Source organism: Lampetra planeri, chromosome 3, assembly GCF_965212315.1.
Source record: "Lampetra planeri chromosome 3, kcLamPlan1.2.h2, whole genome shotgun sequence".
Taxonomy (NCBI): domain Eukaryota; kingdom Metazoa; phylum Chordata; class Hyperoartia; order Petromyzontiformes; family Petromyzontidae; genus Lampetra; species Lampetra planeri.
The window spans coordinates 29029245-29056900 of record NC_136109.1 but is presented as its reverse complement, the minus strand read 5'-3'; the positions used below and the strand labels follow the sequence as shown (position 1 = coordinate 29056900).

Below are 27656 nucleotides of genomic sequence, written 5' to 3'. Positions count from 1 at the left end.
GACTCGTGGAGTCTCTCCAGCTTCTGCGGTCTCCTCTCACAACGAAGCGAATATCTCCTTGGAGAGGAAAGTGGCCGATCAGCCCATCGCAGGACTCTCCTGTAAGCGTCTCGAGACTCACAATGTACACGTGCAGCCCGTTTTGTCAATCCACTGCTGGATGAGGACCTCCCCACGACATACAACAGCAATAGATGTTGCTCCACTGCCAGTTGCGGCCCATCACATCATTCCCGCAGCCGACAACAGCCCGTTATGTGCGGCGAACATCCACCCACCCACTATCCATGATGTGTGCCCGTCGACAAACAAATGGTAATTCTTCCATGTTACACGAAAGTGCGGAGTCGCCCCGCACCGCTTTGCCGGCTGCAGGGGGCGCTTCAGTCGCAGGGATCCCGAGGAAAGGAGCGCACCCCAAGCGGCTTCCCTGTGCCACAGGAGCACGGGCCCGCATGTTTCATTAACGACACCATCTGCGCTACAGCGCCGGTCGTCACCGGCGAGCCGCAGTCGCTGGACTGATTCAGAGCCCTGCACCCCCATCGTGCCGTGGGATTCGTGTCGATTGGGAATCCTCGGCCGGTGGTGGGTAGGCAATTCCACATTCCCGCAACGGGTCCCAGACGTCGCAATAGTTCACGTGAGCGGGCGGCCGTGGGGGTCGAGCAGACTAAAATAAAACGAGTGAGTCATGTTCTCTTTGGCACGTCAACGAATGCTGCCAAATCTCTCAGCCCACTCGCCCCACTCACCCAACACAGCCGCCGCCTCAACACCCCCCCATTGTTGGCTCCGATGGACATCTCCCCCGCACCCGATTGGGGGAGTGCCGGGAGGCTTTTGTTCAACGGTGGAGATGGAACACGGTGGAGATGACGAAGCACGGTGGAGATGGAACACATCCTGCCCCTGGCCAGACGGGCCGGGCTGCCGCTCGGCATGGCCACTCCATTGTCCCACTGCGAGGCAGGAAGAGGCTTGGGAACGCGACCCGACCCAACGCGTTTTTTTGTTTTTGTTTTAAACGAACGGAGGCGCGGACCCTGGCACAAGCAGGAAGGGTGGGACCCCTGGCGCGCACCACGTGGGTCGCAGCACGTCCCACGCGTCTCCCCACTCGCCTCCACGCTCGCAAGGTTACCTTTTGAAACAATCAAAGGCGGTTCGCTCTCCGGCGCATTGGCGGGATGCACCGCGCACTATCCGGCGCGAGGTCCGACGTTTCGCTCCACGGCGCAAGCGGCGAAATGCCGGACATCAGGAACTGAAGAAGCTCCCAACACGTGGAGCGAAACGTCGGACATCGTGCCGAACAACACCGCGCAACGACCCGAAAACGCATCGGAGAGCTGCACGGCACAAACCGCAAGAACCTATGCAATGGTGATAAAACACGTTACAATCTTCCTCGTAAATATAACATTAAATTATGTCCTTTCTTTAAAAACTATTACATAATTGGTTATTTCATTTACTTTTTTTGTCCAGCAAAAGTAGCTAGCGACATCGATGCGGGCCCCCGTACGAGAGCCAGCGGGAGTGGGCGAGGTCAGGGAGAGGACATCGATGCGAGCAGTGGCAGCCCCGACCTCCAGGTTGAGGAGAGAAAGGCCCCGTCTCAGCTCATTCGTGCATTTGGACGAGTTGGCAAACAGTAACTTGAAGATAGCGCCGTGAGATGACGACGATGATCGCAATGATAACCAATGGACCAGTGCTGGGCTCTCAGTAGCTGCATGGGCTGTGTGCATCCATTGGCGGTCAAGGCACTGCCAGCGTATTCCAGCTCTATGGGTCTCCGCGTGAGTCTATGGGTCTCTATGCAAGTCTAGGGGTCTCTGTCACTGTCAGTACATTGCAATGACTCAACTAATCCAGCAGAACGCGTTATAACCCGAGACTGGAAAACCCGGGGCAGAGTTGGTGGCCTGCCCAACCTGGGAGCCACGAGTCAATACTGAATTATTTAACATTCCATTTTATTTCACATCTCACAGCGGCCCTGCACGCTCAGAAGGTCAACACATTACCCTCTCCGCCGAGGCCGGCTCTGAACTGCAAATACGATGGAGCGAGAATCTAGCAGATGCCAACACAGGTCTGTTACGCCCCCCCCCCCCCTTGAAATATATTTATTTCTGAGAGACGGCATTTGTCTCTGCTGCCACTGATGCCACGTGTTGATGGAGAGGACCCCCCGTGGAGCCGAGGGCTCTCTGGGTGGCTGCATAAAACACTTTTAAGTGGATTCCACTTTAGTTTGTCATTTAAAGTGGCACGGGAAGAAGAAAATTAAATAAAAGCGTCACTTAAGGGCCTGGGTTGAGATGTTGACAAACGCACGTGGCATCGCCTTGGCGATTCGCTGCATTGTCGGCGATGCAGCTGTTGCCGAGTACTCGCCGAAATAAAACCTGGTGAAGAAAAAGGTGAAAGTTCGCCAAGATGAGAACGTGTGGCCCAACCGGGCAGAGGGCCCAGCCGTTCACTGCCACCACACACGACGGACAAGTAGGGCGCAGCAAAATTACAACAAGAAACAGCATCGTCATCGTTACCATCATGGATATATTGATCCTTATTTTGTTAATGGTGTCTGACGATGATGATGATGATCATCACGATGATGCCGAATTATTTTCCGTCTCGAAATGCATCGGTGGCGCCAACTGGGTCCCTTGAGTTGTATTAAAATTGGCTTTCCATTAACGTGGGAGTTTCGAGTAACGTGGGAGTTTCGAGCAACGCGGCCGGGAGAGATGGTGCCTCCCTCGACCCGACCCCTCCGCCCACCCCTCGCGTTCCGTATAAATAAAGCAACCTCCCGCCGCGACACGAGGTGCTGCGTATGAATGACCAGCATACACGATTGGCACAGCCCAATAAAGCAACAACAACAACAAAAATCAAAGAAAATTATAAAAAAAACACAAGCTGGCAAGCCAGTCCAATTAGGGAGCCTCTATTCCCTTAGGCGAGAACGCGTTATAACGCCCGCGGCCTTGTATCGTAACGCCCACCCACGCACTCGCGCTCGAGCGCGTGCACACATCGCAGCGGTACGCGGCACACAGCTGCGTTCTAATATATATGTGTGTGAAAGCTAATTGAAAGTATTCTGTTGCCAGTCTTGACCAGAACCTATAAGGATGCCGGGCACTGGTGTGGGTCTGGGTGAGCTGGGACGCAGAGCCACAGGGGCTCGGATCTGTTTGGCGAGTGCGGCTCGTGATGCGAAGGCGCCACTCCAGAGAGGCGCTCGCGGCGAGCGCGGCGTGCGTGGGAGAGGCGAAGTGAGCGCTTAAAGGCAACGTGGAAGCGCTCCGTCATCGCCGGGGTGAGGAGGGGGGCCAGTGGGGAGGTTGCGGCTAGCGAGCCCGGTCGATGGCCTGGCAGGTCACTTCCACTCTCCCCCCCTCCCCCCACGCCACCCCACGGCAGCAACGAGCTCGTCACCACATCTGGGAACGGTTTGGCAAGAAATGTCGTCGGCGTGAACGCGCACCGCGGCGTCGTTGTTTTTTTTCCTTTAGTGGAGGAGCGAACAGAAGCGAGGCGCTGTCAAAACGCCGTGGTCCGGTCGGGGTCAAGGCTACAGCCACTCATCGGATCGCTCAGGCCCATCCCTGACACGGCTCGGAGACTCCCCCCCCCCCCCCCAGTCGCAGTGCCCGATACGCTCGGGCCGCCCCGCAGGCGGCCGCGTTCGTTCCGCTCCCTGTGCCGCGTGACGGATGAAGCAGCGCGGACCTTCCCTTCTCCCCGACACGTTCAAGTGGAGGCACTCGCTCGACTCAACGTGCTGGCCGTCACGCAGAGACGCACGGCGAACGTCTCAAAAACGACCGCACTTTTTTTTTTGTTCACGAGTTTACAAAAATACCGAACTGTCGTTAATTTTGGGAAAGCTTTGAAAAGGAACAAAAAAACGGTCGAGTCGGGTTTCGTTAACGCCGCGCGCACCGACGCACGGTCCTGCGCTGTCCTGGGAAAGCCTGCGAGTCTTCACCGACGTGAACATTCCCGGCTGGTGTGTCAGTTGTGTAACAATAATACGGATACGCCACTCACTCAACACACAACGCACGTACACGTGGTGCTCAACCCTCCTCCGGCGGTGCGAGATATTCTTCTTCCCGTGATATGTCCCCGCTTTTTCTTTTGAACCCCCGCAGAGGCGGCAACCCGAGCCTCGGCGTGAGGCGCCGTGCTCGGAGCGCCTCCTGCGCCGTCACGGGGAGACGCCGGGGCGCTCCTCGTCATCGGCGAAGGCCGCCGGGTTCGGCCGACGAGAGCGCGACAAAGACGCCGCCTCCAAGTTGTGCCGGCTAGCGACGACGGCGCTGCGACGTCGAGTCTGGGATTGACGCCGCGCTCCCGGCCGTGTGCTCACCGACGTTCTTTTCGTTAGTTCCCCCCCCCCCAGTTTAATTCCCAGGACATTATTGGCACGGTGCAATGAGACGAAGAATCCATTTGGAAATCTCACATGTCGCAGGACAGCTGCTGACCCTTAGATAACAGGCGGTGGACATTCCACACATGCTACTATGAGATCGGCGTTCAGTCGCAAGGCATTTGAACGCCCTGTGCTGGAATGTGACCTAATGAAGTGAAACACCAAACCCATGTTATTATTTTGTATTGTGTGCGGAGTCAACGGTGAGCGGGGCCAGGGCCCCCGTGGTTCGCTTATACCACCAGGAAGTGACTTCACGGGAAGTGACATTGGGAAGTTCGGCCACATGGCTCCGTAATCGAGCGACGACGCGAGGGGAATTCTCCGGTCGGAAGGAGCGACCCTGCGAGGGCATCGCCCCGTATACACATCTTTGTGCGTGCACCGGGCTCGAGACCACCACTCGCTCGCTCGCTCTCCACTCGCCCCAAAACCCGGCCCCTGGGTTCTTCGTCTCTCGCTCGCTCCCCTGACCCTCCCCTGGGTGGGTGGTGGAGGTCCCCGTGCGCCGTGATCGTCGATGTGGAGCGGCCCCGCCGGGGCTCAGAGCGTGCGCACGGCGACCGGGTAGAGCAGGGACAGGTGCTCGGCACCCTTGATGGGCAGCTTGCGGTTTGTGTAGTGGTGGATGACCTCTGGCACGGTGTCAAAGGGCAGGCTGTTCTGGCCCAGGATGTACTTGCTTTCTTTGGTTCGCGACAGCTTCATGTGCATGAACCCCTTGCTGCTCCTGTGTCCGCACACACGCACACACACACACACACGCGCGCACAACAAAGATAAAGACAAAGATCCCCCATATAGCCATAACAGACTGTAGGGGCAAGTGCTGTTAGCGAGCACCTATGAAGGCCGGAACGGTACACGAGGGGGTGGGTGGCCAGCGCCATGCCCGACCGCCTTTGTCTCCCCAGTGGCGATGTTTACACACCACACCATGTAGTCATTTGAGGCTGAGTCGACTTAGGAGAGGCCCAGGACCGGTTCAGATAATCGTCACTGGTGTTGGCCATGAGCGGAAATCGAACTCGGGTCGCCAGGTTCATAGCGCAGCATAGCGCTAACCGCTACACATTCACCGCCGTGAGCATTATTAACGCGGCGATGCAGCAGCAGCGGCAGCAGCAGACAGCAGCAGCAGCAGCAGACAGCAGCAGCAGCAGCAGACAGCAGCAGACAGCAGCAGCAGCAGCAGACAGCAGCAGACAGCAGCAGCAGCAGCAGACAGCAGCAGACAGCAGCAGACAGCAGCAGCAGCAGCAGCAGCAGCAGACAGCAGCAGCAGCAGCAGCAGCAGCAGCAGCAGCAGCAGCAGCAGCAGACAGCAGCAGCAGCAGCAGACAGCAGCAGACAGCAGCAGACAGCAGCAGCAGCAGCAGACAGCAGCAGCAGCAGCAGCCACTGCCCTAAACGCCTCCAACGTTCACGCCCCCGGTGGAAGTTGCCCATTTGAACTTTGTCACAAATTGTTAAATGCCGTACGTATGCACCCTATGAATCAACAGGGGATCTGCCACAACCGCACAGCACAAACCTGTCTCTTACTCGGACAACCAATGCCACGCGCATAAAATAACGCGTTTTTTCAAACGAGACGCATGACCGCGCGTTCCATGACTCCGCGCGAGAGCGGGAAGCGACTCTCCCCCCGTCCCCGCTACCCAACCGTTGCCAAGTCACCCCGACGGGATTAAAGATTCAGCGAGAATCTCCCGGGACGCGTGATGGTTGCGGCGCGAGGATGATTGCTTTCTCTTCATGGCGCTCGAGACGACGATGACTTCATCTCGCGCTCGGCGTGTGCACACAAAACCGCGGCGAGCGGCCGCTTCAGAAATCTCTCGCTCGCTCTCTCGCTCGCTCCCTGACGACTTTAGCACACATCCTGTGAATTGTACCGACGAGCTCCCCCCCCGCAACCCCCCCCTCCCCCCACGTGCCGGAAAAAAACCGAGGGCTCGCTCGGCGCAACGGCAAAAACGAATGAGACAATTTCCTGCGCCGTTTGGCGGCGACTTGAAGACGCAAACAAAAGAGGTGGAGGGGCGGCGGCAAGCACAAAAGTGAAACGCGAACACAAAAGTGAATACTGCATCTGGGTAGAGAAGCAAGGTGGAGTTGGGGTTAGCGACGGGCGAGTGCCACCCATCTGGTTGGCTCGTTTGGAAAGGGTGAGGAGTGGCGCTTGGGTCTGCTTGCCTACTTCGGTTGCTAGTGGTAGGACTAGTGGTGGCCGATTCAAGTTATACGCATGTACGTATTAGTAACTTCTTTCCCACCATACGTTGCCGACCGGGCTAGTCTAGAGGTGCTACACGGATCACATCGCCACAGAGCCGTGAAACTCTCAAACTGATGGCGCTTGCGAGGCGGCCAACAGACGTTGGGCTTGCGGACCGGCGCGGATGATTGAGTGTTCTCCCCTGGCACGCGTCTGGCCGCTCTGGCGTACTGCCCACGCGAAGATAATAACAGGTCCCTCGGAGAAGAGTCGGCCAAACATCCCCACGAAGCGGCTTTTGGCTCAGCCATCGAACAAAGCCGGCCACCGCATCGTGGCCGTCTGGAACGCTCTTACTGCCGATATTAGGAAGCCACTGGAGCTATGCACATTAAAATCATCTCGATTGAAAACTAATTTCTAAAGAACAGATTTTTTGTGTTTAGTTTGCTGTCCTTCCCCCGCACCTCCGATTAGAACGGTTGGCCACGTACCGTGCGAAAAATCTTCAACATACACACATACATACCAAATAGGGCCCTCCTGCAAACAAAAATTATCTTACGACTCGGTGAGGCTTTCCTAGATAAATAAAAAACACTTTGAAATTTTCTTGGTAAGATATGCCTTGGAGTGAGTGGTTCTTTGGCAAAAATCTGCAGTGTACATGTGACGTGATTAAGTGGTTCCTTGGCAAAAATCTGCAGTGTACATGTGACGTGAATGCAATTGACAAAGCACAACGTTCACAAAGAATCCTGCACACGCCCTTGCCCGAGAGGGCTGTGAGACACCACGTGCCGTCTTGTTGAACACAAACTCATTTGAGTTGTTGCGTTTTACGTTCAGCGAGGCCCCATGCACTGGTTTGTACGGAGTACTCTTGCTAATAACATCCGGTAATGCAGCAGCATTTTTGTTGAACAAGCCTGACTCTGCTGACGAGACCCGGAAGGCGCAAACTGGTCCAGACGTTTTCCCGACTCGACAAAAGCTGCTGAATAATATTGGTCTGCACAGCCAATGGCCACGATGGAGCGAGCAATGCGTGCGCGTTCAATGTTGAGACACGGGACGGAGTTCCGCTCGCGTCCGCTTTGTCGAGGGTAGAGCCGCTGAGGTTGTGCGCGACGAGGAATTCTGAAAAAAACGGCGCCAGCAGCGCGGCCTCGCAGTCGGTGCCTGGGCTTCATCGCAGGTTCAGACGCCTCCCGCGAGACGCTCCCACCACGCCGCGGGGCTCGTCAGCACCCGGCAGGACGATCACGGGGCGATGCGTCGTGGGCAGAATTTAGCCGTGAAAGATGTCCGCTTTGACTCTTCGTCATTATCATCAGCAGCAGCAGCAGATAAATAATCTTCATCATCGTCAACATGAGCAGCAATATTACCATCGGCCATGGTCTATGCACAGCTGGAAGAAGGCCTCTCCACATCGTCACCACATTACACGGTCTCGCGAAACCACGATCCATCTCGCTCCAGCGCGTGCGCCGATCTCGCGGCTCCATCTCCGTTGGTGGTCGCCCTCGCCCGCCAGCGCGTTTCACTTCGCACAGCAAAGTGAAACGGGCGCGTCAAAGAAACAAAACAATAAACAAAATGACCGTCAACCTCCACAAGACCGTCGTCACCTGCCCACCCCACCATGCGCCCACTCTGGACGCGTGACAGCGCCGCGGTCGCCCTCTCGCCGAGATGCCGTGGGGGGGGGAGGGGGGGGGGGGGCGATGGGGGTGGTGGCGCTGACACGGGGCCACGACTCTGCTCTCCTCTCCTCCGTCGCTCTTGCACCGATCAATTTCGCGCGCTGGTGCACTCCCTCGGCTGCGGCGCCCGTGCCAGCCGCGCCGATTACCCTCTCTGCCCCAGAGGTGAATATAATCACACCGAGAGTGATATCATGAGGGGGGGGGGGGGTGGGGCCGCCACGGGCCCGAGAGAGGGGGGGGAGCAAGGGGAGGAGGCCAAAGTGGAGGCGGCAGTGGTGGTGGTGGTGGATCAGAGCAAGAGTGATGTTGGTAGTGAAGGTGGTGGTAGGAGTGGTGATGGTCGCCAGTCATCTCAGTCAGTCAACCCATAACACCTGGGTCTGTCCCGTAACCTCTCATCAGCGAGCCATTGGCACTTCATGTAGCCTCAGGTTGCACCTTAGTGGCCATGGGCAATTGGTGGTGAGAGGCGGAGAGTGAAGATGACCGCGGCGGCCTCTGCGGAGGCCGTGCAGCCGCAGACGACAACGAGGCCGGCGGCGCGTGGTAGGGGCGGCGTGGGCGGCGTGGCCACCTGACGAGACGCAGCTGCTGCCGGAATGTGGCCCACCGCTCACGGAAGCACGACGCCCCGAGCCAGACACCGGCCGCGGACCGAGTCGCCAATGTTGACCAAAACAAACGTCTGGGCGCAGTGGTGGTGGCGGCAGCGTTGAGAAACGGCGGCACCGCGCGGTCATCCCCCGGCCCAACTCTTCCCCGACGTCGTTCAGATCTGGCGGGCCGCGCCGCGTGGTCGCTCGCCCCCTCACACGTCGCTCGGTGAAACGATTCGCGAATGCGGTCGCTAAACGTAGCCTCACGTGCAATGGATATCGTGCTACGTTTAGTCGAGCGCGCTGTCCCCATGACAGATTTCATTTTTGTTGGAGAATTTTTGCATTCGCCGCTCGTTTAAAGGATTTATTCCTGTGAAGGGCAATGAGCTGTGATGAATCTGATTAGCGGGGTCATCCCGTGCGCATGAGCGTCCCGCAGACCGTCGCGATGATTCACATAGACGCAAGCGATGGTGGGGAGTGAGGGGGGGCAGGGGGGCTGCCACGTTGAGGGGCCCAGCGGCCTTCGGGGCCCAGCGAGGAGCTCGTACATCTGAGGATACGAACTCTGCTACGCTTGGCTTCGCTTCTGCTTCATCTGCACGACCGCAGAGACAGACGCTCACATCCACGGTGAAAGATGTGATCCAATGGTGTGTGATTGATGATGCTGCTGATGGTGATGATGATTGTGACAATGATGATGAGCAGAAGGGAGAGAGGAGTGGGCCACAGGAGGAGAAAGTGGAAATAATTTGATCAGGTGTGAGTGACAGATGCATCGGTGGGGAGTGAGGGGATGAGATGCGAGTTAGGGATGGGAGCTCGACCAAGTGGAATTCTCCCGTGCTGCCCTCCCAACCTGGGCACGCGCGCGTCTTACTGCGCGCACGCATCCGCCGTGGCGCGTCACTGTGTCCCCGCATTCCACCGCGTCGTCACGGCGGCGTGGCAGCGGGGCGGCCGTGTCCGCTCGACGAGGCGGAATGGCCGAGCGGTTTTGACGAAGACGCGGGAAGATCCGCGAGTAGCGGCGCGCCCGCCCAGCCGAGCCGCCCGTCTCGGCGACAAGTTGACACGCGCGGGTGCCCCCTTGTCCGACTGGACGGGCGCGTGGACAAGCGATACCACGTGGGTCCCTCGCTACCGCGTGGGCAGTCGGCAGAACCCAAGAGACCCCCCCCCCCCTCCCATGCCCCCTCCGTGCCCCCTCCGTGCCCCTCCCCCATCCCACATCATGGAAAAGAGGGGGAAGATATCTGGAACAAATCCGGCAAGCCAGTCTCCGCTGATGAGACTCACAAGGTCAAAACCGGTTCGGAGTTTCCTTGCTCAAACGCGTTCTGGAGAGCCAACAGGCCGATGGATGAAATATTTAGAGGCCTTGTTTATTAAATTACAAACAAGAACTCCGCAGTTGAACACGTTAGCTTGAGTAAAATAAAATCTCATGCTCACGGTAAATCGCGCATCGATCTGAGTGCGGAGGAATCGATGATTTTCCATTCGACCGAGTTCACGTATTTTCTTTACCGCTGCAAATCCTGTCGATTGACACGCACTGCGAGCCCTACCCTCTCACGCCAGCGTAGGCTCTGCTTGCATTGCAATGTCAAATAGGAGAAAGTCAAATAACGCGATAACGCGCGTCATCGGTTAATCTGCCACCGGTCACTGTGGCGTGGAGAGCGGAAGGGGGTGGGGTGCAGGGGGCGTTCAATTTCCCCGTAAGCGGTGGCCGTGTCACTCAATCCCGTGGCGCGATTAGTGAAGCATTAACGAGCGACGGCCGCTGATGACACAGTGAGGGGGGGGGGGGTGCACCGGGGAGGGGGGACACCCCGCATGCATTGACGCTCGTGATCTGGGGCGAGAAACCTACGGCCAGTGGGCCAGATTATCAGGAAGCTACTGGACCTGTGCGCTTTTTACATAAATTGAAAACAATATTTTTTCTCGAACTGCTTTATGCGTTTAGTTTGTTGTCCTTCCCCCCACACCTCCGACTAGCACGGTTGGCTACGTGCGGTGCGGTAGAATTTCAACGCACACGCACGCACAGACACGCGCGCCGGTAGATGATTCCGAATGCCACCGACTCCCGCCATGCCGAGCTGCGAGGTGTCCTGTGGATGGCTGCACAGCAAGAGGGCCGTGAGGCCAATCTGTGCGGCCAATCTGTGCGGCCAATCTGTGCGGCCAATCTGTGCGGCCAATCTGTGCGGCCAATCTGTGCGGCCAATCTGTGAGGCCAATCTGTGCGGCCAATCTGTGCGGCCAATCTGTGCGGCCAATCTGTGAAGCCAATCTGTGCGGCCAATCTGTGCGGCCAATCTGTGAGGTCAATCTGTGCGGATTATGATCTGTGCGGATTATGATTTGTGCGGATTATGATTTGTGTGTCGTCCCGACGGGCCTGTGTGAGACTTTGCTCCGGGCACCGGCAGTTTCCTCCCACGCGCAAAACCAAAATCTCAGGCAGGGAGGGATTGGTTCAAAGATGCCGAGTCGAGACCCTTGTGCCTCCCGCTTCACGAACGCCAACCGAGCATCTAACCACAGCAGCGGCGTTGCGCCACCCCTGGCGGTAGCTGCGACGATTTTACCACTCAGGTGTTCCTCCTCGTCCTCCTCGTGCTTCTGAGCCGTGTTCTCTCTCTCCGAGAAAGAGCGAGCGAGCGAATCCTGTGCGCTGGCGACACAGCGTTACAAAAACATTTGCACAGTGATCTGCATGCACACTTGATGATCCAGAATTAACTGAGCGTCACATGCACGCGCGTGTCTTCCGGAATAAATGTATTCGGAATAAATGTATTCGGGACGAAGGGTGCTGGAGAGAGAGAGAGGGAGGGAAGGGAGAGCCGCGAGCCGTGCGGCCCCGCACGCGGCTCTGATCGCGACGCCTGAATCACGCGACGCAATAACCCGCGTGGCTGCAACGGGGGAAATGAACATCCAGCTTTGTGTCGCGACACGGGAAGTCACTCCGCACATGCCAAATGGAAACACGGCGATGCCGCGAGCTGCGTCTTTCGTCCGGCTACTTGTCGCGAGCTTCTGCGAGCGTCGCCCGCCACGTGTTTGTTCTGCCGCACGGCTCGTCGGCAGGCAGCAGCAGCGGCGGTGGCGGCCTTGACTCGCGCGTGTTTTTGCATGCCTAACAGCCTCGTCGATATGCAGCGACGGCGCAGGTAATGGGCTGGTTTCCGCGCCATCAATCACGCCTCGTTGTCTGAAGCCTCATTATTATGCGCGCGTTCTGCAACAGCTCTGAATTGGAAACGCTCCGTTGCCTCGGCTCTCGGAATTGTGATTCTCAGCAGGCGATTGGAGCGGCTTCCCAAGCTCTCGCTCCATCTCCAGATCATCCTCCTTTGTCTCATCATCATCATCAATAGTCTTCTTGTCATAATCAATATCCTCATTCTCATCATCACCAATTATCATCATCACCAATCTTATCGTTGTCATTATGCTTATCCTCTGCATCCTCATCCTCCTCTTCCTCATGCTCATCATCATCATCCTCCTCCTTATCTCCTCCTGCTCCTCCCTGCCCCAGTGCTCCCTCTCCCCCCCCGCTGCAGACGGTGCTGTCTGAGCGCAGCGATGCGCAGCCCGGGTGCGCCAGCGCACGGGAGCGGAGGGGATGCGGAGACACGGGGGGGTGACGGGTTGATGGAATGCGGGGGTGGCAGGATGAAGACACGCGGGGTGGTGGGAAGACGCGGGGATGGAGAGATACGAAACCACGGGGATGGTGAGATGCAAGACCAGGACGATGGGATGGAGATTGGAGAGACACGGGGACACGCATCGGCGACGGGTAGAAAAACGCATTAAGCGGATCCCGTGTGACAGCGAGAGTTTTACGGGGACATTCATCCTCCCGCTGGCTCGTGGGGCTCGGCCACGTCGGCCGGCGTTATCCGGGACCCGGCGCGATTTACACGGAAAACAAAAAGCGCGTAAGCCGCGTCTCAAGCTGCCCGTTTAAAAACACACACACACACACAGTACACTGCGTGTACTGTGTGTGTGTGTGTATATAGTGTGTGTACATATAGTGTGTGTGTGCATATAGTGTGTGTATGTATATAGTGTGTGTGTGTGGGGAGCGGTGGTGTAGCGGTTAGCACGCTGCGCTACGAACCAGGCCACCCGAGTTCGATTCCCGCTCGCGGCCAACATCAGTGACGATTATCTGAATCGGTCCTGGGCCTCCCCTAGGTCGACTCAGCCTTCAACGAGTACCTAGTACGGTGTGTAAACATCGCTGCTCGGGAGACAAAGGCGGCTGGGTGTGGGGTTGGCATATATACACACACACGATGTAATACAGAGATTCAATTCAGCTGGGTCTGTGGTGGTCAGTGAACCAGAGAGCAGCTCACCCAACACGCCACCGCCAGGATACCTCGGCTGTGGTGGTGGCAGCGGCGCCGCTGGCGATGATCTGCACGGCGAGGGTAGCAGAGGTGCTGCTTGCTAATCTGTGCGCTAGCGAGCTGCCTCTCCACAGTGTTTATCCGCTAGTGCCAATGAGTCTATACAGTATTATTAAATCTATCAAAATATTACACCGAGTTAATCCCGTGAGATTGGAACATGTGGTTTGCAGGCGTCTCCATGGTGTGAATTGACACACGCATCGCAAACAACAACAACAACAACCGCCATTCGCCACTAAGTGGCGGTGACGTCACCACGACGCTTGTGCCAGGCCATGTGCACCTTGAGGCCACGTGAAGTGTCGAACGCCCGCTGGCAGGAGGTCACGGGGCAGACCCAGGTGCCACGGGTCGACTGACCGAGATGACCGAGATGACTGGCTGATGCACCACCTGTGCCCCCTACTGTGCCAACTTGCTGTGCTTTAGCCACCCGGCGCTCCGCTCGTTGTTGTGAGCGTCGCTCCTCCGCCCTCCGTTGTTGTTGGAGGGCGACTGCCTCCAACTGCCCAGTAGCGTCCTTCACGAGCCTCCTCCACTGAGGCCGATCTTGACACCGCTGGTACCAGTCATCCGCAAGTCCACTCAGCTCCACGTCCTCCTGTACCACATCACTCCATCTCTTCTCTAGCCCGTGCCGCGCCCGTTTAGCCCCCTCGATCCGGCCGAACAAAAGCTGTTTAGGCATGCGGTGGCTGGGCATGCGGGCTACATGACCCAGCCAACGCAGCCTTGCCTGCCGGAGGAGCTCACTGATGGGACTTTGCCCAGATCTTTCAAGGACTTGTGAGCTCCTCACACAATCCAGCCTGGTCAAACCCAGGATGGATCGTAGGCAGGCCAGCCTAAATGTTTCCAACCGGCGAAGATGCTCCACTAGGGGGGTCCACGTTTCGCAAGCGTAGAGAAGGGAGGGAATGACCGTGGCCGAGAAGACCTGAAGCTTCGTGCGGAGCGACAGACCAGGTAGCTTCCACACAGCGTTACGCAACCGATGAAAAGATATTGCCGCTCGACTGATTCGGAGTGAGACCTCTGCTGATAAACTGGAGCTGGTCATGAGCACACTGCCCAGGTATGGGAAACTCTCTACTCTCTCCACAACTGCCCCATCACCGATTGGGAGTTGTGGGGGCGGAGTGCCCGATGGTACAAAATACCCAGGCAGGTGCTTAGTTTTGGTGGGGCTGATGGTAAGGCCCCACCTCTTAGTGGCACACTCCAGCCTCAGCAGCAGCGTCTCCAACTCCTCTTCTGAATGAGCAGCTATTACCAAATCATCGGCATACATAACGTGGTTGACCAATAGGGAGCCATCCCTTGATCGCACCCGGGCGTCGATCAGCCTCCCATTATATCTGTACCAAATGGTAATTCCCCCGGTACAGCTATTGAAGGCTTCACGAACTACGCAGTCGAAATAGATGTTAAATAATGTGGGAGCCAGAGGACATCCCTGTCGCACCCCAAGGTGTACAGGGAAAGGCTCCGACTCCCGGCCACGTAGTTTTACCCGGGCCCGCTCACCATCATGAAGGTCCTTAATGATCGTGAGCAGAGGGTCAGGGACTCCGAAAGCACGAAGAACAACCCAGAGCCCAGTCCTACTGATGGTATCATAGGCCTTGACCAGGTCAATAAAGCAGAGATGTAGGTCTTTTTGGAATTCCCTACACCTCTGCTGTAGCAGACGGACAGAAAATATGGCATCTGTGCAGGACCGCCCTTTCCTGAAACCACATTGGGGCTCCGCAAGCCTCTCCTCAGCATGCCTAGCAAGGCGATGTTGAATAATCCTTGCCAGGACCTTACCCGGCACACTGAGGAGTGAGATGCCCCTGTAGTTGTTACAGTCTGTGCGGTCCCCCTTCTTAAAGAGGGGGACCACCAGGGCATCCTTCCAGTCCTGCGGAACCCGTCCAGTGGTCCAGACTGTTGTTATGATGTCATATAGGGCAGTCTGTGCACAAACGCCACCCTCCCTCAGCATTTCGCCTGGGAGATCATCTCTGCCCGGTGCCTTCCCTGGTCTCAGACTCCGGATCGCCCTCAGTACTTCCTCAACAGCCGGTACCTCAGCCAGCCACTCACAGGGGGTGACCTCTTCCAATATTTGAGGCACCGCAGCCTCAGCAGGGTTATCCCCACTTTGTGCCATGATGTTTTCCTGGCTGAGAGATTTTCCCTCCCCCAGGACCTCACAGAAATGCTCAGCAAATCTGCAAACCTGTTCCTGGGGGTCGCAAACACGCGCGTACAAACATACATCCATAATCGTAACTGGCTCGAGATAAAGCGCTAAGGCCAGGGTTGTACTGACAAAGACATTCCGAATTGAAACTTTTTAGCTAGCAGTGCATCACCCCGTCTTAGAGAGCGGCCCCAGAAGATAGTGTCACATGACTACTTCTGAAGCCACTTGCCTAGAACTATTTTCGTCGCATTCCAGCTCACATTGTAATGCCCTCCCAAATCTGTTTATCACATGACAGCCAATGGAGGGTTTGATTTACAGAGCCAAGATTTGGACGAGTTAAGCAAAATATCACGTCTTTGTGCAGTCACTGGTGATATTCAACTCACCACGCTTGAGAACCCAGTTGAAGAAAACTCATTCTACGTGAGTCGATGGGCCTGGACGTGAGTCTATGGGTCTCTACATGAGTCGATGGGTCTGTACGTGAGTCGATGCGTCTCTACGCGAGTCGATGGGTCTCTACGCGAGTCTATGGGTCTCTACGTGAGTCTATAGGTCTCTACGTGAGTCTATGGGTCTCGACGTAAGTCTATGGGTCTCTACGTAAGTCTATGGGTCTGTACGTGAGTCGATGGGTCTCTACGTGAGCCACAGGCTACGACCTGAGAAGCCGGTTTCACAGCTGGCAGATTGATCGCGGGGCCTCAGCGGTGCCGGCCCTGCCGAGGTTCCGCCGAGGCCCCACGCCGCCAGACCTCTACCCCCGCTCCGTGGCGTTGGCGTCAGCCGCCGCACGGCGGACGTTGTAACGTGCGCCCCGGCGAGACGGAGCACCTCCGGCTGGCGCCGCGTTCCTGACGAGACAAACAGGGGGCGCCCTCAGGGCTGGCGCGGCCTCAGACTGGGAGGGCGGAGGTGGGGGGAGTTTGGGGTTGGAGGGGGGGGGTGCGGTGGAACTGTCAGCCTCTGCCACGTGGGCCCCAGCGGGGCCGAGAGAGGAGTGAGTGTTGTGTGAAATTAAAGTGGCACGACGGAATCCCGCGCAGGCTCCTTTGCGCGATCCCAATTTTCCGCTGCATCGCTGATTGGAATTGGGGGACGATTTTGCAGCAACCGTTGCCAGCGCGGTGCCGCGGCGCCGCCGTCACCCCTCCCCGCGGGACTCGGCACGGCGCGCGCTTCGTTTTTAACGTCAGAAAGTCGACACGTGTCAAAAAGTTTAAGTTGTCCCCCTTCCTGCCCTGACGGAGCGCCGGGCGGCCATCGTCTCCGTTGGGGGTTCCGAGCTGCCAGCAGAGACGAGCCCGCCACACGCGCTGCCTCGCAGCGTGTAACGTCAGCGGTGGGGAGACAAAGGTGGCCGTGCGCGGTTCCGGCCACACCACAGTTTCGTGCGCCGTGCTGGCCTTAATAGGTGCTCGCGAACAGCCCTTGCCCCAACAGCCAGTTAGAGGCTACACGGGGGATATTTTAGCCTTTTGTACAAGTGTGCTCATGCATGTGTGTGCTCATGCATGTGTGTGCTCATGCACGTGTGTGCTCATGCACACGTGTGCGTGTGATGACACGCGTGCAGTCAAACTGCTATTCCGAGTGCGGGGGGGTCAGAGAAAGGGCAAGATCGCGACGCCACACGGAGTTATGCGCGCAAAAAGAAAATAAACCGCAAATAAAATATACCGAGAGAGCGATTTTTTGAATCACGGCGCATCGAGCGAGCAGCCGCGACGAGACTCACGCGGCCCAATGGGGCCGCCCGCAACCCCCAAAACCGGGAGTGACACCGCGCCGATGTTCACGTTTCCGCTCCTCCGAGCGGCCCGCGGCACGGGGGCACCGTCCCAGCATCTGCTCGGCCTGAGCCGAGAAAAACCGGCGCTGCTCAGGGGCCTGCGAGGCCGCTGCCCTACATCACTGTGCCGAGTTCCCGCTCGCTGACCCCGCGCTGACCTCGCGCCAGCCCGGCGAGTGCCCGCAGCGGCAGCGGCAGCAGAAGCTGCGATTTTGCCTCTTGCCAACGATTTCCAAGCGACGCGCGATTGCGTGCATCATGCGCATTCCGCGCAAACGCACACAGGCATGAGAGCGTACACAGAGACAAAAGTCTCCCATATAGCCTTTAACAGGCTGTTGGGGCAAGTGCTGTTAGCAAGTAGCTTCTATGAAGGCCGGCACGGGATTAAAGGGGGTGGGTGGCCAGCACCATTCCTGGCCGCCTTCATCTCCTCGGTGCTGATATTTTTAACACGCCGCACCAGGTACTCATGTAATGCTCAGTCAACCGCCGGGAGGCCCAGGACTGGTTTAGATAATCGTCACTGTTGTTGGCCGTGAGCCGGAATCAAACTCGGGTCGTCGAGTTTGTAGCGCAGCGTGCTAACCACTGTACCATTACTCCCCACACAAAGACACACACACAGAAACATACATACGTGAACAACCAGAGACAGCTATAAACATACAAAGACACGTGAACACAAAAACGACAGTCGACCTTCAACACTAAATGATGGTGACGCCACCACAGCTTGTGCCAGAAGATGTGAATATTGAGGCTGTCACGTGAAGTGTGGAAGGCTCGCTGCCCAGCAGGAGGTCACGGGACACACCCAGGTGCTGTGGGTTAACTGGCGGAGATGGCCAGTGGCAGCTGCACCACATGTGCTGCACCCCGTGCCAACTTGCACACAAAACACAGACGCACATACACAAACACAGCTATACAAACAGCACGGACGCACGCCAACAAAGATACACAAACACGTACACATACGCAATGAGGTACATGCACAAACACAGACACAGGCGTAGACACAGATACAAAGAGAAACACACACACACAGGTCTGCCTTCTGTGCGAGTGTGTGTTTAAAATGAAGGTCTACAAGAATAGCCACCATCCATCCATCCTATCCAATCATCCATCCACCCATCCTATCCATCCACCCGGCACGCTAATGATGCGCATCGCTCCGCTGTGGTGCCGGTGTGTGGGTGGTGGTGGCCTTCACTCGACGGCGCCGCTGCCAAAGGAAATAACGAGTGAATGCCGCTCCGCTGAGCCTCCGCCTCGATTCGAAGTGAAAATGAATTATAACCCACGCCCTGGTGAACACCCGTGCCGATAATCGTCACTGCTGTTGGCCGTGAGCGGGAATCGGTTCGTAAGGTTTGTAGCGCAGCGCGCTAACCGTTGCCCTGCCACTCCCCGCATGCACACAGCACAGCCACACACACATACCCACACCACTGAGACAAAGATCCCACATAGAGCCTGAACAGACTGTTGGGGCAACTGCTGTTAGCGAGCACCTACGAAGGCCACGGAGACGCACACAGTGAGACGCACACAGTAAGACACGCACACCCCACACCACTGAGACACGCGCGTACACAGCGCCAGCCGGTGCCACCCTCCCTGCCGCATCTGCGGCCTAATCTCAGAGACGCCAATTGGCAATCAAACAGCGGGGAGAGCGGGGCTGCCGATTTAGGCGCTTGCCTGGCAGGACATAAAGGCTAGTCGGCATTACTCGCGGCCGCGTCACCATCAGCAGATTCCAAAAAGAGCGCCACCTTGCATGGCAGCCCTGGCACAGAAGGCAACGCAGTACAGCAAGTAGGCCGAAGGCCTCCTTGTGTGTGTAGATATAAGCGTAGGTGTCTGGGCTTATGTTGGATGGGGGCGCTATCGTGGAATCGTGGGTGACGTTGGGGTTCCTTGCCCAGTGAGTGTGATTGTCGGAAACATATCGTGGATATCATTGTACAATAGTTATCACTGGGTATCATTGTGCGGTAGATATCACTTTAAGGATTGGGTATCAACGTATCACAAACACCACTGTGGCTATCTCTGTAGATTGGGTATCGTTTCACATGGGGTGTTATTGCACGACGGGTATCGATGTAGCGCCGCCTATCACTGCCGCGACCCTTGACCCCCCCCCCCACCGAGAGCTCCGGCTCGAGTCTCTCCGCCCCCACCCTCTCACCCCGCTCCCCCAGCGCTCCACAGATCGGGCGCCAACGCGCCGTTGCTGCAGTGTTGGCGCCCACGTGCCGCGTTACGCAAGCAGACGAGAGCGATGGTGACAGTTTAATCACAGCCGGCTCGGGGAAGGAATTAGCGGGCGAAATTACAGCGAGGAGATGTCGGGCAGAGGCGCGCTGCCTCCGTCACTAGATTGAGTCGAGGCAACCCCAGCCACCACCACCACAACCGCCCCTCCCCCTCCACATAGCCAGACACCCTCATCGCCGCCCTCGCCACCACTACTACCACCACCACCACCACAACCGCCCCCCCCCCGCCCCTCCACATAGCCAGACACCCTCATCGCCGCCCTCGCCACCACCACCACCGCCACCACGTCCGGCGTTGCCATTATTTTCGAGGGACACGACTCTTCTCGGTCGTGACGATTCATCGAGTCACTGTGCGTGTGTGTGAATGAGAAGCACGTTGTGGATACCCCCCCCCTCGGCTGCTTCCAGACACCCCCCCATCCCCACAGAATGAATGGTAGTTGCCACCATTGTCACTGCTCCGTGTGTCACTGCTCCGTGTGTCACTGCTACGTGTGTCACTGTTCCGTGTGTCACTGCTGCGTGTGTCACTGCTACGTGTGTCACTACCACGTGTGTCACTGTTCCGTGTGTCACTGTACCATGTGTCACTGCTCCGTGTGTCACTGCTCCGTGTGTCACTGCTACGTGTGTCACTGCTCCGTGTGTCACTGTACCATGTGTCACTGCTCCGTGTGTCACTGCTACGTGTGTCACTGCTACGTGTGTCACTGCTCCGTGTGTCACTACCACGTGTGTCACTGTTCCGTGTGTCACTGCTCCGTGTGTCACTGCTACGCATGTCACTGCTCCGCGTGTCACTGCTCCGTGTGTCACTGTTCCGTGTGTCACTGCTCCGTGTGTCACTGCTCCGTGTGTCACTGCTCCGCGTGTCACTGCTACGCGTGTCACTGTTCCGCGTGTCACTGCTCCGCGTGTCACTGCTCCGCGTGTCACTGCTCCGCGTGTCACTGCTACGTGTGTCACTGCTCCGTGTGTCACTGCTCCGTGTGTCACTGCTACGCGTGTCACTGCTCCGTGTGTCACTGCTCCGTGTGTCACTGCTCCGTGTGTCACTGCTACGCGTGTCACTGCTCCGTGTGTCACTGTTCCGTGTGTCACTGCTCCGTGTGTCACTGCTACGCGTGTCACTGCTCCGTGTGTCACTGTTCCGTGTGTCACTGCTCCGTGTGTCACTGCTCCGTGTGTCACTGCTACGTGTGTCACTGCCACGTGTGTCACTGCTCCGTGTGTTACTGCTCCGTGTGTCACTGCTACGTGTGTCACTGCCACGTGTGTCACTGCTACGTGTGTCACTGCTCCGTGTGTCACTGCTCCGTGTGTCACTGCTCCGTGTGTCACTGCCACGTGTGTCACTGCTCCGTGTGTCACTGCTACGTGTGTCACTGCTCCGTGTGTCACTGCTACGTGTGTCACTGCTACGTGTGTCACTGCTCCGTGTGTCACTACCACGTGTGTCACTGCCACGTGTGTCACTGCTCCGTGTGTCACTGCTACGTGTGTCACTGCTCCGTGTGTCACTACCACGTGTGTCACTGCTACGTGTGTCACTGCTCCGTGTGTCACTTCTACGTGTGTCACTGCTCCGTGTGTCACTGCTCCGTGTGTCACTACCACGTGTGTCACTGCTCCGTGTGTCACTTCTACGTGTGTCACTGCTCCGTGTGTCACTGCTCCGTGTGTCACTGCTACGTGTGTCACTACCACGTGTGTCACTGCTCCGTGTGTCACTGCTACGTGTGTCACTGCTCCGTGTCACTGCTACGTGTGTCACTGCTACGTGTGTCACTGCTCCGTGTGTCACTGCTCCGTGTGTCACTACCACGTGTGTCACTGCTACGTGTGTCACTGCTCCGTGTGTCACTACCACGTGTGTCACTGCTACGTGTGTCACTGCTACGTGTGTCACTACCACGTGTGTCACTGCTACGTGTGTCACTGCTACGTGTGTCACTGCTCCGTGTGTCACTGCTCCGTGTGTCACTACCACGTGTGTCACTGCTACGTGTGTCACTGCTCCGTGTGTCACTGCGACTGCCGCCGGCGGGGCTCACTTGAGGGAGAGGGAGAAGTCGTTCTTGCTCGTCTCGCTGTTCCGCAGCAGGTAGCTCGACTCCCGGCACAGCCGCAGCAGGGCCTCGGCGTCCGACCGCCCGATCGCGCCGTGGTACCAGCTGCGTCGCCAGCGGGGGGTCGCCAGCGAAGGGGGTTGCCCAAATGGAACACACGGTAGGGGTGGGGGGGAAGTATGACATGGGATTTTGAAGACGGTTTGAAATATTTTTCGTGACAAATTCAACGCGGGATGTGACCGATCTCAACAGAGCCCCCCCCCATCACTGCCCTCTGCCCCCCCCCCCGCCCCAACTCGCCCTGACCAGCGCGGTGAAGTGCGGTCAAATAAACGCCGCAATCCGCGCGGCGTGCAGAGCAGAGTGTGGACAGAAGGTTCGTACACGACACCGTGAGAGGCCATTCAGCCTGTAAGTGTCTCTCTCTTGCAAGCGAGACCTGGAATAGAAAACCAACCGCACTGAGTAGAAGAGGGATACGTGTTAATATCATTAGAAATGAACATTGAAATCCCTGGCCTGGCTGCCCCAACCCTTCTTCCCTAACCTAGGTTTTGTTGTTGTCTCAGTGCCTCGCGACTGCTACAAGCGCCACGTACATTTAAAACAGGAGAACCCAAAACCCTTCGTGTTTGCTGCCGGCCGCTCGACACCGCGGGCCTCGGGGCGCGCTCGGCCGCGGCGATTTCTGGCGGCGGCGCGACTCACGCTTGTCGCTCGAGTGGCACGGTGGGGTCCACCCTCTCGCCGGAGGAGGACGAGGAGGACGAGGAGGAGGACGAGGAGGACGAGGAGCCGTGCTCGGGGGGGCTGTGTCGTCGCGAGGCCTTCCTCCCGCCGCTGGGGTTGCGCGGCCGCTCCTCGGGGCCCTGGGACGGCCGCCCGCGGTCCGCGCCGGTGGCCGGTGGCGACCGCGTCTTGTCCACGCCGTCAAACTGGACTGCAGGAGCGGCGGCGGTGGGGCGGTTAGCGGTCAAAGTGAACCAAGGAGGGTCCGCAATCTCTCGCACACCTCCACGTGGGTGGCTCACGCATGTTCAATAATAATAATAGTGATGATAAATAATAAAACAATAATGAAGTCCTTAAATAATATTGCCCTTGATATGTTGTTGAGGCCACTGCTGGACAAAGGCCAACGAAGGGATGGGACGGAGGCCTCTTCCCGGCACGGGAAAGTTACCGGCTGCTGCTGCTGCTGACAACGACACAAACACCATATTGAGATGTTTGGCCAATTCCATGAAAGAGCGGGTGGCTTTGCTTGGGAGGAAACTGGAGAACACGCAGAAAACGATGCACACAAAGGCCTGCACAGAAAGATGCAACAATCCACTGCTGTGCTGTGATTGATACAGCAACTCCTCACACATCCAAATACTAACCAGGGTCAAACCCGCTTAGCTTCCGAGATCTGATGAGGTCATGGGTGACCAGGGTGACAAGCAACGCCAAACCCGATCTGGCTTCAACCTATTTGGGATTCATCGGTGGCGTGTGACCTCTTTAAAAAATACCTCTCATTAGTGTATTTTATACAGCCCTTTGTCAATTCACTGCTGGATGAGGACCTCGCCATGCCATGTGGATAGCTTAGGGAAACATGGTTAAGAGCCACGCACAAATGTTACAGGGCCCGAAGATTGCGTTGCAGCAATTCCGTCAGTGGAGTAGAATTCAATTGTGAAAATAGAGGCATTACGTGCTGCTCCGTAGGGATGTGGGTAATAATTTGTGAGGGCAGGGTATAATTTTGTTAAGAGTTGGTGCTCGTTTCGTTTTAATGATGAACCGCCGAGATGAATGTGGATCGACGCGAGGTCGGAGCAATTCAGAGAAAAATCCTGCTTCATCATGACGGAGCGCCACATGGGATGGATGGCGAGAGAGGGAGCGAGAGTGAGCGAGCGAAAGAGCGAGAGACCGTGAGAGGGCGAACGAGAGTGAGTGAGAGAATGAGCGAGAGAGTGAGAGAGTGAGTGAGAGAATGAGCGAGACTGCGAGAGAGTGAGAGAGTGAGTGAGAGAATGAGAGAGCTACAGAGTGAGTGAGAGAGTGAGTGAGAGAGTGAGAGTGAGCGAGAGAGCGAGAGAGTGAGAGAGTGAACGAGAGAGTGAGAGAGCTACAGAGTGAGTGAGAGAGTGAGTGAGAGAGTGAGAGTGAGCGAGAGAGATAGCGAGTGAGCTAGAGTGTGAGCGAGACTGCGACTGAGCGAGAGAGTGAACGAGGGTGTGAGCGAGAGAGTGAGAGAGAGTGTGAGCGAGAGAGTTAGCGAGACAGCAAGTGAGAGAGCGAGTGAGAGAGTGAGAGAGCGAGTGAGCAAGAGAGTGAGTGAGAGAGCTACAGAGTGAGTGAGAGAGTGAGTGAGAGAGTGAGCGAGAGAGTGAGCGAGACTGAGAGAGAGTGAGTGAGAGAGTGAGTGAGAGAGTGAGCGAGACTGAGAGAGAGTGAGTGAGAGAGTGAGTGAGAGAGTGAGTGAGAGAGTGAGTGAGAGAGTGAGAGAGTGAGTGAGAGAGTGAGCGAGAAAGTGAGTGAGAGAGTGAGTGAGAGAGTGAGTGAGAGAGTGAGTGAGAGAGTGAGAGAGTGAGTGAGAGAGTGAGTGAGAGAGTGAGTGAGAGAGTGATTGAGAGAGTGAGTGAGAGAGTGAGCGAGAAAGTGAGTGAGAGAGTGAGCGAGACTGAGAGCGAGCGAGTGAGGCAGGCAGCGACGTGCGCGATCGCTCCACTCGCGTAGTAAACGTTCGGCTGAACAAGCGGCGGTTTTATCCCCTAATTTTTAACGCTTCGTGGACCCTTTACCAGAAGCAGCCATAAAACGCACAAAGCAGCAGCAGCAGAAGCAGCAGCAGCAGGGGAGCAGTTGGCAAGTGAACAGCCCGCTGCAGTTAAGCTGTTCCAAGAGGCGTCCGACACAGACATGAAGACTCGCGACCCCCACAGCCCCCCCTGCCCCGGCAGAGCGCCCGCGCTGCCTCGACCTGCGATGCATCTCTCTGACAAAGGCCCAGCCACTCAGCCGGCCGCTTGCCCGGAATGATGCCAGATCCATCCGGATGCCCACTTATAATCTCCCGCATCAGCCGACGCCAAGATGTAAAATGCGGCAATAAATCTCTGCTCGTGCGGTGTGGGGAGAGGAGGAGGGGGGGAGATGTTGCTGCGTGTTGGAGAGCTGCCCAAACCTTCATGCCCCCACCCCCTAAACCCCCATCGCCACTACCCCAACCCAAGATACCACGTCTCTCTTGCGCAACAGAGGTGCCAATGCACTGCTAGATGAGGACCCTTGCCGTGCCATGTTGGTCGTGGCAGTTGTTTGACCGGTGTGGTGAAGTATGGTCAAACAAGGGAGGGGCGGGTAAAGGGAGGTTGGGGGTGGGGGTGTAACGGATCGGATCTCTTGGCTCAGCGAGCGCGCCAGCCGCTGAGCCACCCCCCTCCACCCACGTGCCACACGACAGAGGCTCAAGGGCAGCGTGCACGCCGCCGGCACGGATGAGAAGCGGTGGAATTCCTTCATGGCGCAGGACTACAAATGATCAAAATGGTTAAACGTTGGTCATGCAACATTGATGGTGCGCGAGGACGCTCAATGGAGCGTGAATGCGCATGCGTCACGAGAGATACAGGCCTACGTCGCTCGCACAAACAGCGCCAACACCGACTACCGGAGCCTCCGCGCACAGAGTGGGGGGCTCGTTGATGCAGAGTGGGGGGCGGGGGGAGCTCAGACTCCGCCGAGAGGGAACGACTCGGCAGACAAATCGAGAGGCGACTGCTGCCCGGCGATGGGCGCTGGCCACGCCGGTTGGGGCGGGGGGACTCGGCGCACCTCGCCGCCACCCCCACCCCGTGGCGGTGCGACGAGCAGCGCCGCTCATTACCCACGCAACCTGTCGCCGCGCGACTGCACCTGCTGCGTGGGCGCAATATACTCCGGCACGGAGGGGGGCTCGGAGGTGGAAGGGGGGTGGCAGCGGGGGGGGGGGGGGAGTTGCTGCACCCGTGAATGGAGAGCGCGAAGATTGCAGCGAATTACCGCAACAACAAACCTCACCGCATCCAATTTCCGCCGGAACAAAATTGGCCGGCGCTTAAGAAATTCAAACGAACGCGCCGGGCGTTCACCCGGCGGCGGCCGCCGGCGCCGCCATTGCGTCGTCGGCGGGAGGAGCGAATCGCGCGGCACAACTCGGGGCGGTGGTGCGGGGGGCGGCACCGGTGGGCGGGGGGGGGGAGGGGGATCGCTCCATCCGCACCAGCGCACGCCGCCTCTCGGCTCCGGGGACCGCCGGTGTCGACCGTCCCGCTACCTCGCGGCGGTCATCGGAGCGGCCAAACGGGCCGCGCCCTCTCGCCAAGTTGTAAGAAGTGTCCGAACGGATTCTCCACGGCCGTGCGTGCACAACGGCCGTGTTACCCCGATCTCGCCCTCACGCCGCGTGCGTCAACAGTGGCTCTCCCGTGGAGAGACCCCCCCCTCTCCCCACCATGGGAATGTGAAATTTCTACCGCCGTCGCTCCTGCGACGTGCCCGGTGGACATCAGAATCACAGTGGCTTTAAGTGATCATCAGGTGGTGCTCATTTGCCACTAGGGGTCCTGGACCACTGCTGGGAATTCCACATTGCCACGGTCGATTCGGATAAATCCATGGGACGGCCACTGGTGACTACAATACTCATACGAAACGTTAATACCGGGCTGCCGCGGAGACGAAGCGATGAAATAATCTGGTGCTCAGTGGATCATTACACCGCAGGATTGGGAGAACTGATGGCGGCTTGGGGGAGGCCTTCATCCAGCTGCGGATCGATCACGGCCGATGCTGACGATGAGCAATGGCCACCGTTCGATGCCGACACTTGCAAAGCATTCTGTGAAGATGGAGCCGGCGGACGAACGTGGAGGGGGCGGGAGTGGCGGCGTGCGGTGCGAGGGCTTGCGAGGTTGACCGGGAGGAGGCGGTGACTGATGAAGAAGCAGAGCGGAGTGGGGATGACGAGGAGGGGGAGGTCGAAAGGGGGCAAGGAAGGGGGGCAATGTTGAGAAGCGAAGGGCGGAGAAAGGCACGAGGAGCGGAGGGGGTCACCTTGCTTTGTAAAGAGGTCGTCATCTATCTGTCCCACTGGAGGAGGCCAGGGGAGCTCCCGGGGAGCTGTGACATCAACTTGATGGTGAGGTCACAGGGGTGGTGGGGGGAGGAGGAGGGGGGATTTAACCGGCACACACGAGGGAGAGGGCAGGAGGAGAGAGGAGAGGCGACGATGAGAATTAGCCATTCTGCCCGGGATGCCGGCGGGGAGGCGTGAGGAGCAGCCACGGGCTGGCCGCGTGGGCAAGCGAGGCGGGTGGTGGGGGGGTTGGGGGGCAAGCTGCGCCGCGTCTCGGCCAAACGACGGGGATTTCGGAACGGAAGCGAGAAATGAGGGCGCCATGCAGCGGTGAGGTCAGACGGAGCGTAACGCATGCACGGCGCACATGGCATGCCTCGCGCGGCGGGGCGAGCGGCGTGCGAGGATGCGGGGCCCACGGACCTTCATCCCCCCCCCCCCCCAGGTGCCCAAGCGATGGTGGTGGGGGGCGGGGGTTGGCGAACGCGGCGCCGGAGGCCGCGTCGTCCTGCGTCTCAATAACATCACGACCGCGCCGCGAGGTCAGAGTGCCGACCGGAGGTCAGAGAGCAAGTGGGGGAAGCGAAGCCACGTGGAGGAGACGGGCCACGTGATTCGCCAACGTCTCGGGCGAGCGACGCGACGGATTCTGGCAACTCACGGTCGCGATTTATTTCTGGAATTCATTGAATTGGATCAACTGATTGGCCATCTCGTTTGTATTGTTTCTTGTTGAT

The 27656-nt window shown here is 57.8% G+C and overlaps 1 protein-coding gene across 1 annotated transcript in view; it reads right to left on the bottom strand.

The window, feature by feature from the left end:
• Positions 1-345: 345 nt before the first annotated feature.
• LOC144717223 (SH2 domain-containing adapter protein B-like) overlaps positions 346-27656 on the bottom strand; it is a 90586-nt gene continuing 63275 nt past the window's right edge. Inside the window, exons 5-7 of the mRNA XM_078592607.1 lie at positions 22515-22746; positions 21789-21908; positions 346-5192 (exon numbers count right to left, since the gene is read on the bottom strand). Coding sequence (XP_078448733.1) covers positions 5006-5192; positions 21789-21908; positions 22515-22746 — 539 coding nt within the window. The 3' untranslated portion in view covers positions 346-5005. The remainder of the gene's footprint in view (positions 5193-21788; positions 21909-22514; positions 22747-27656) is intronic.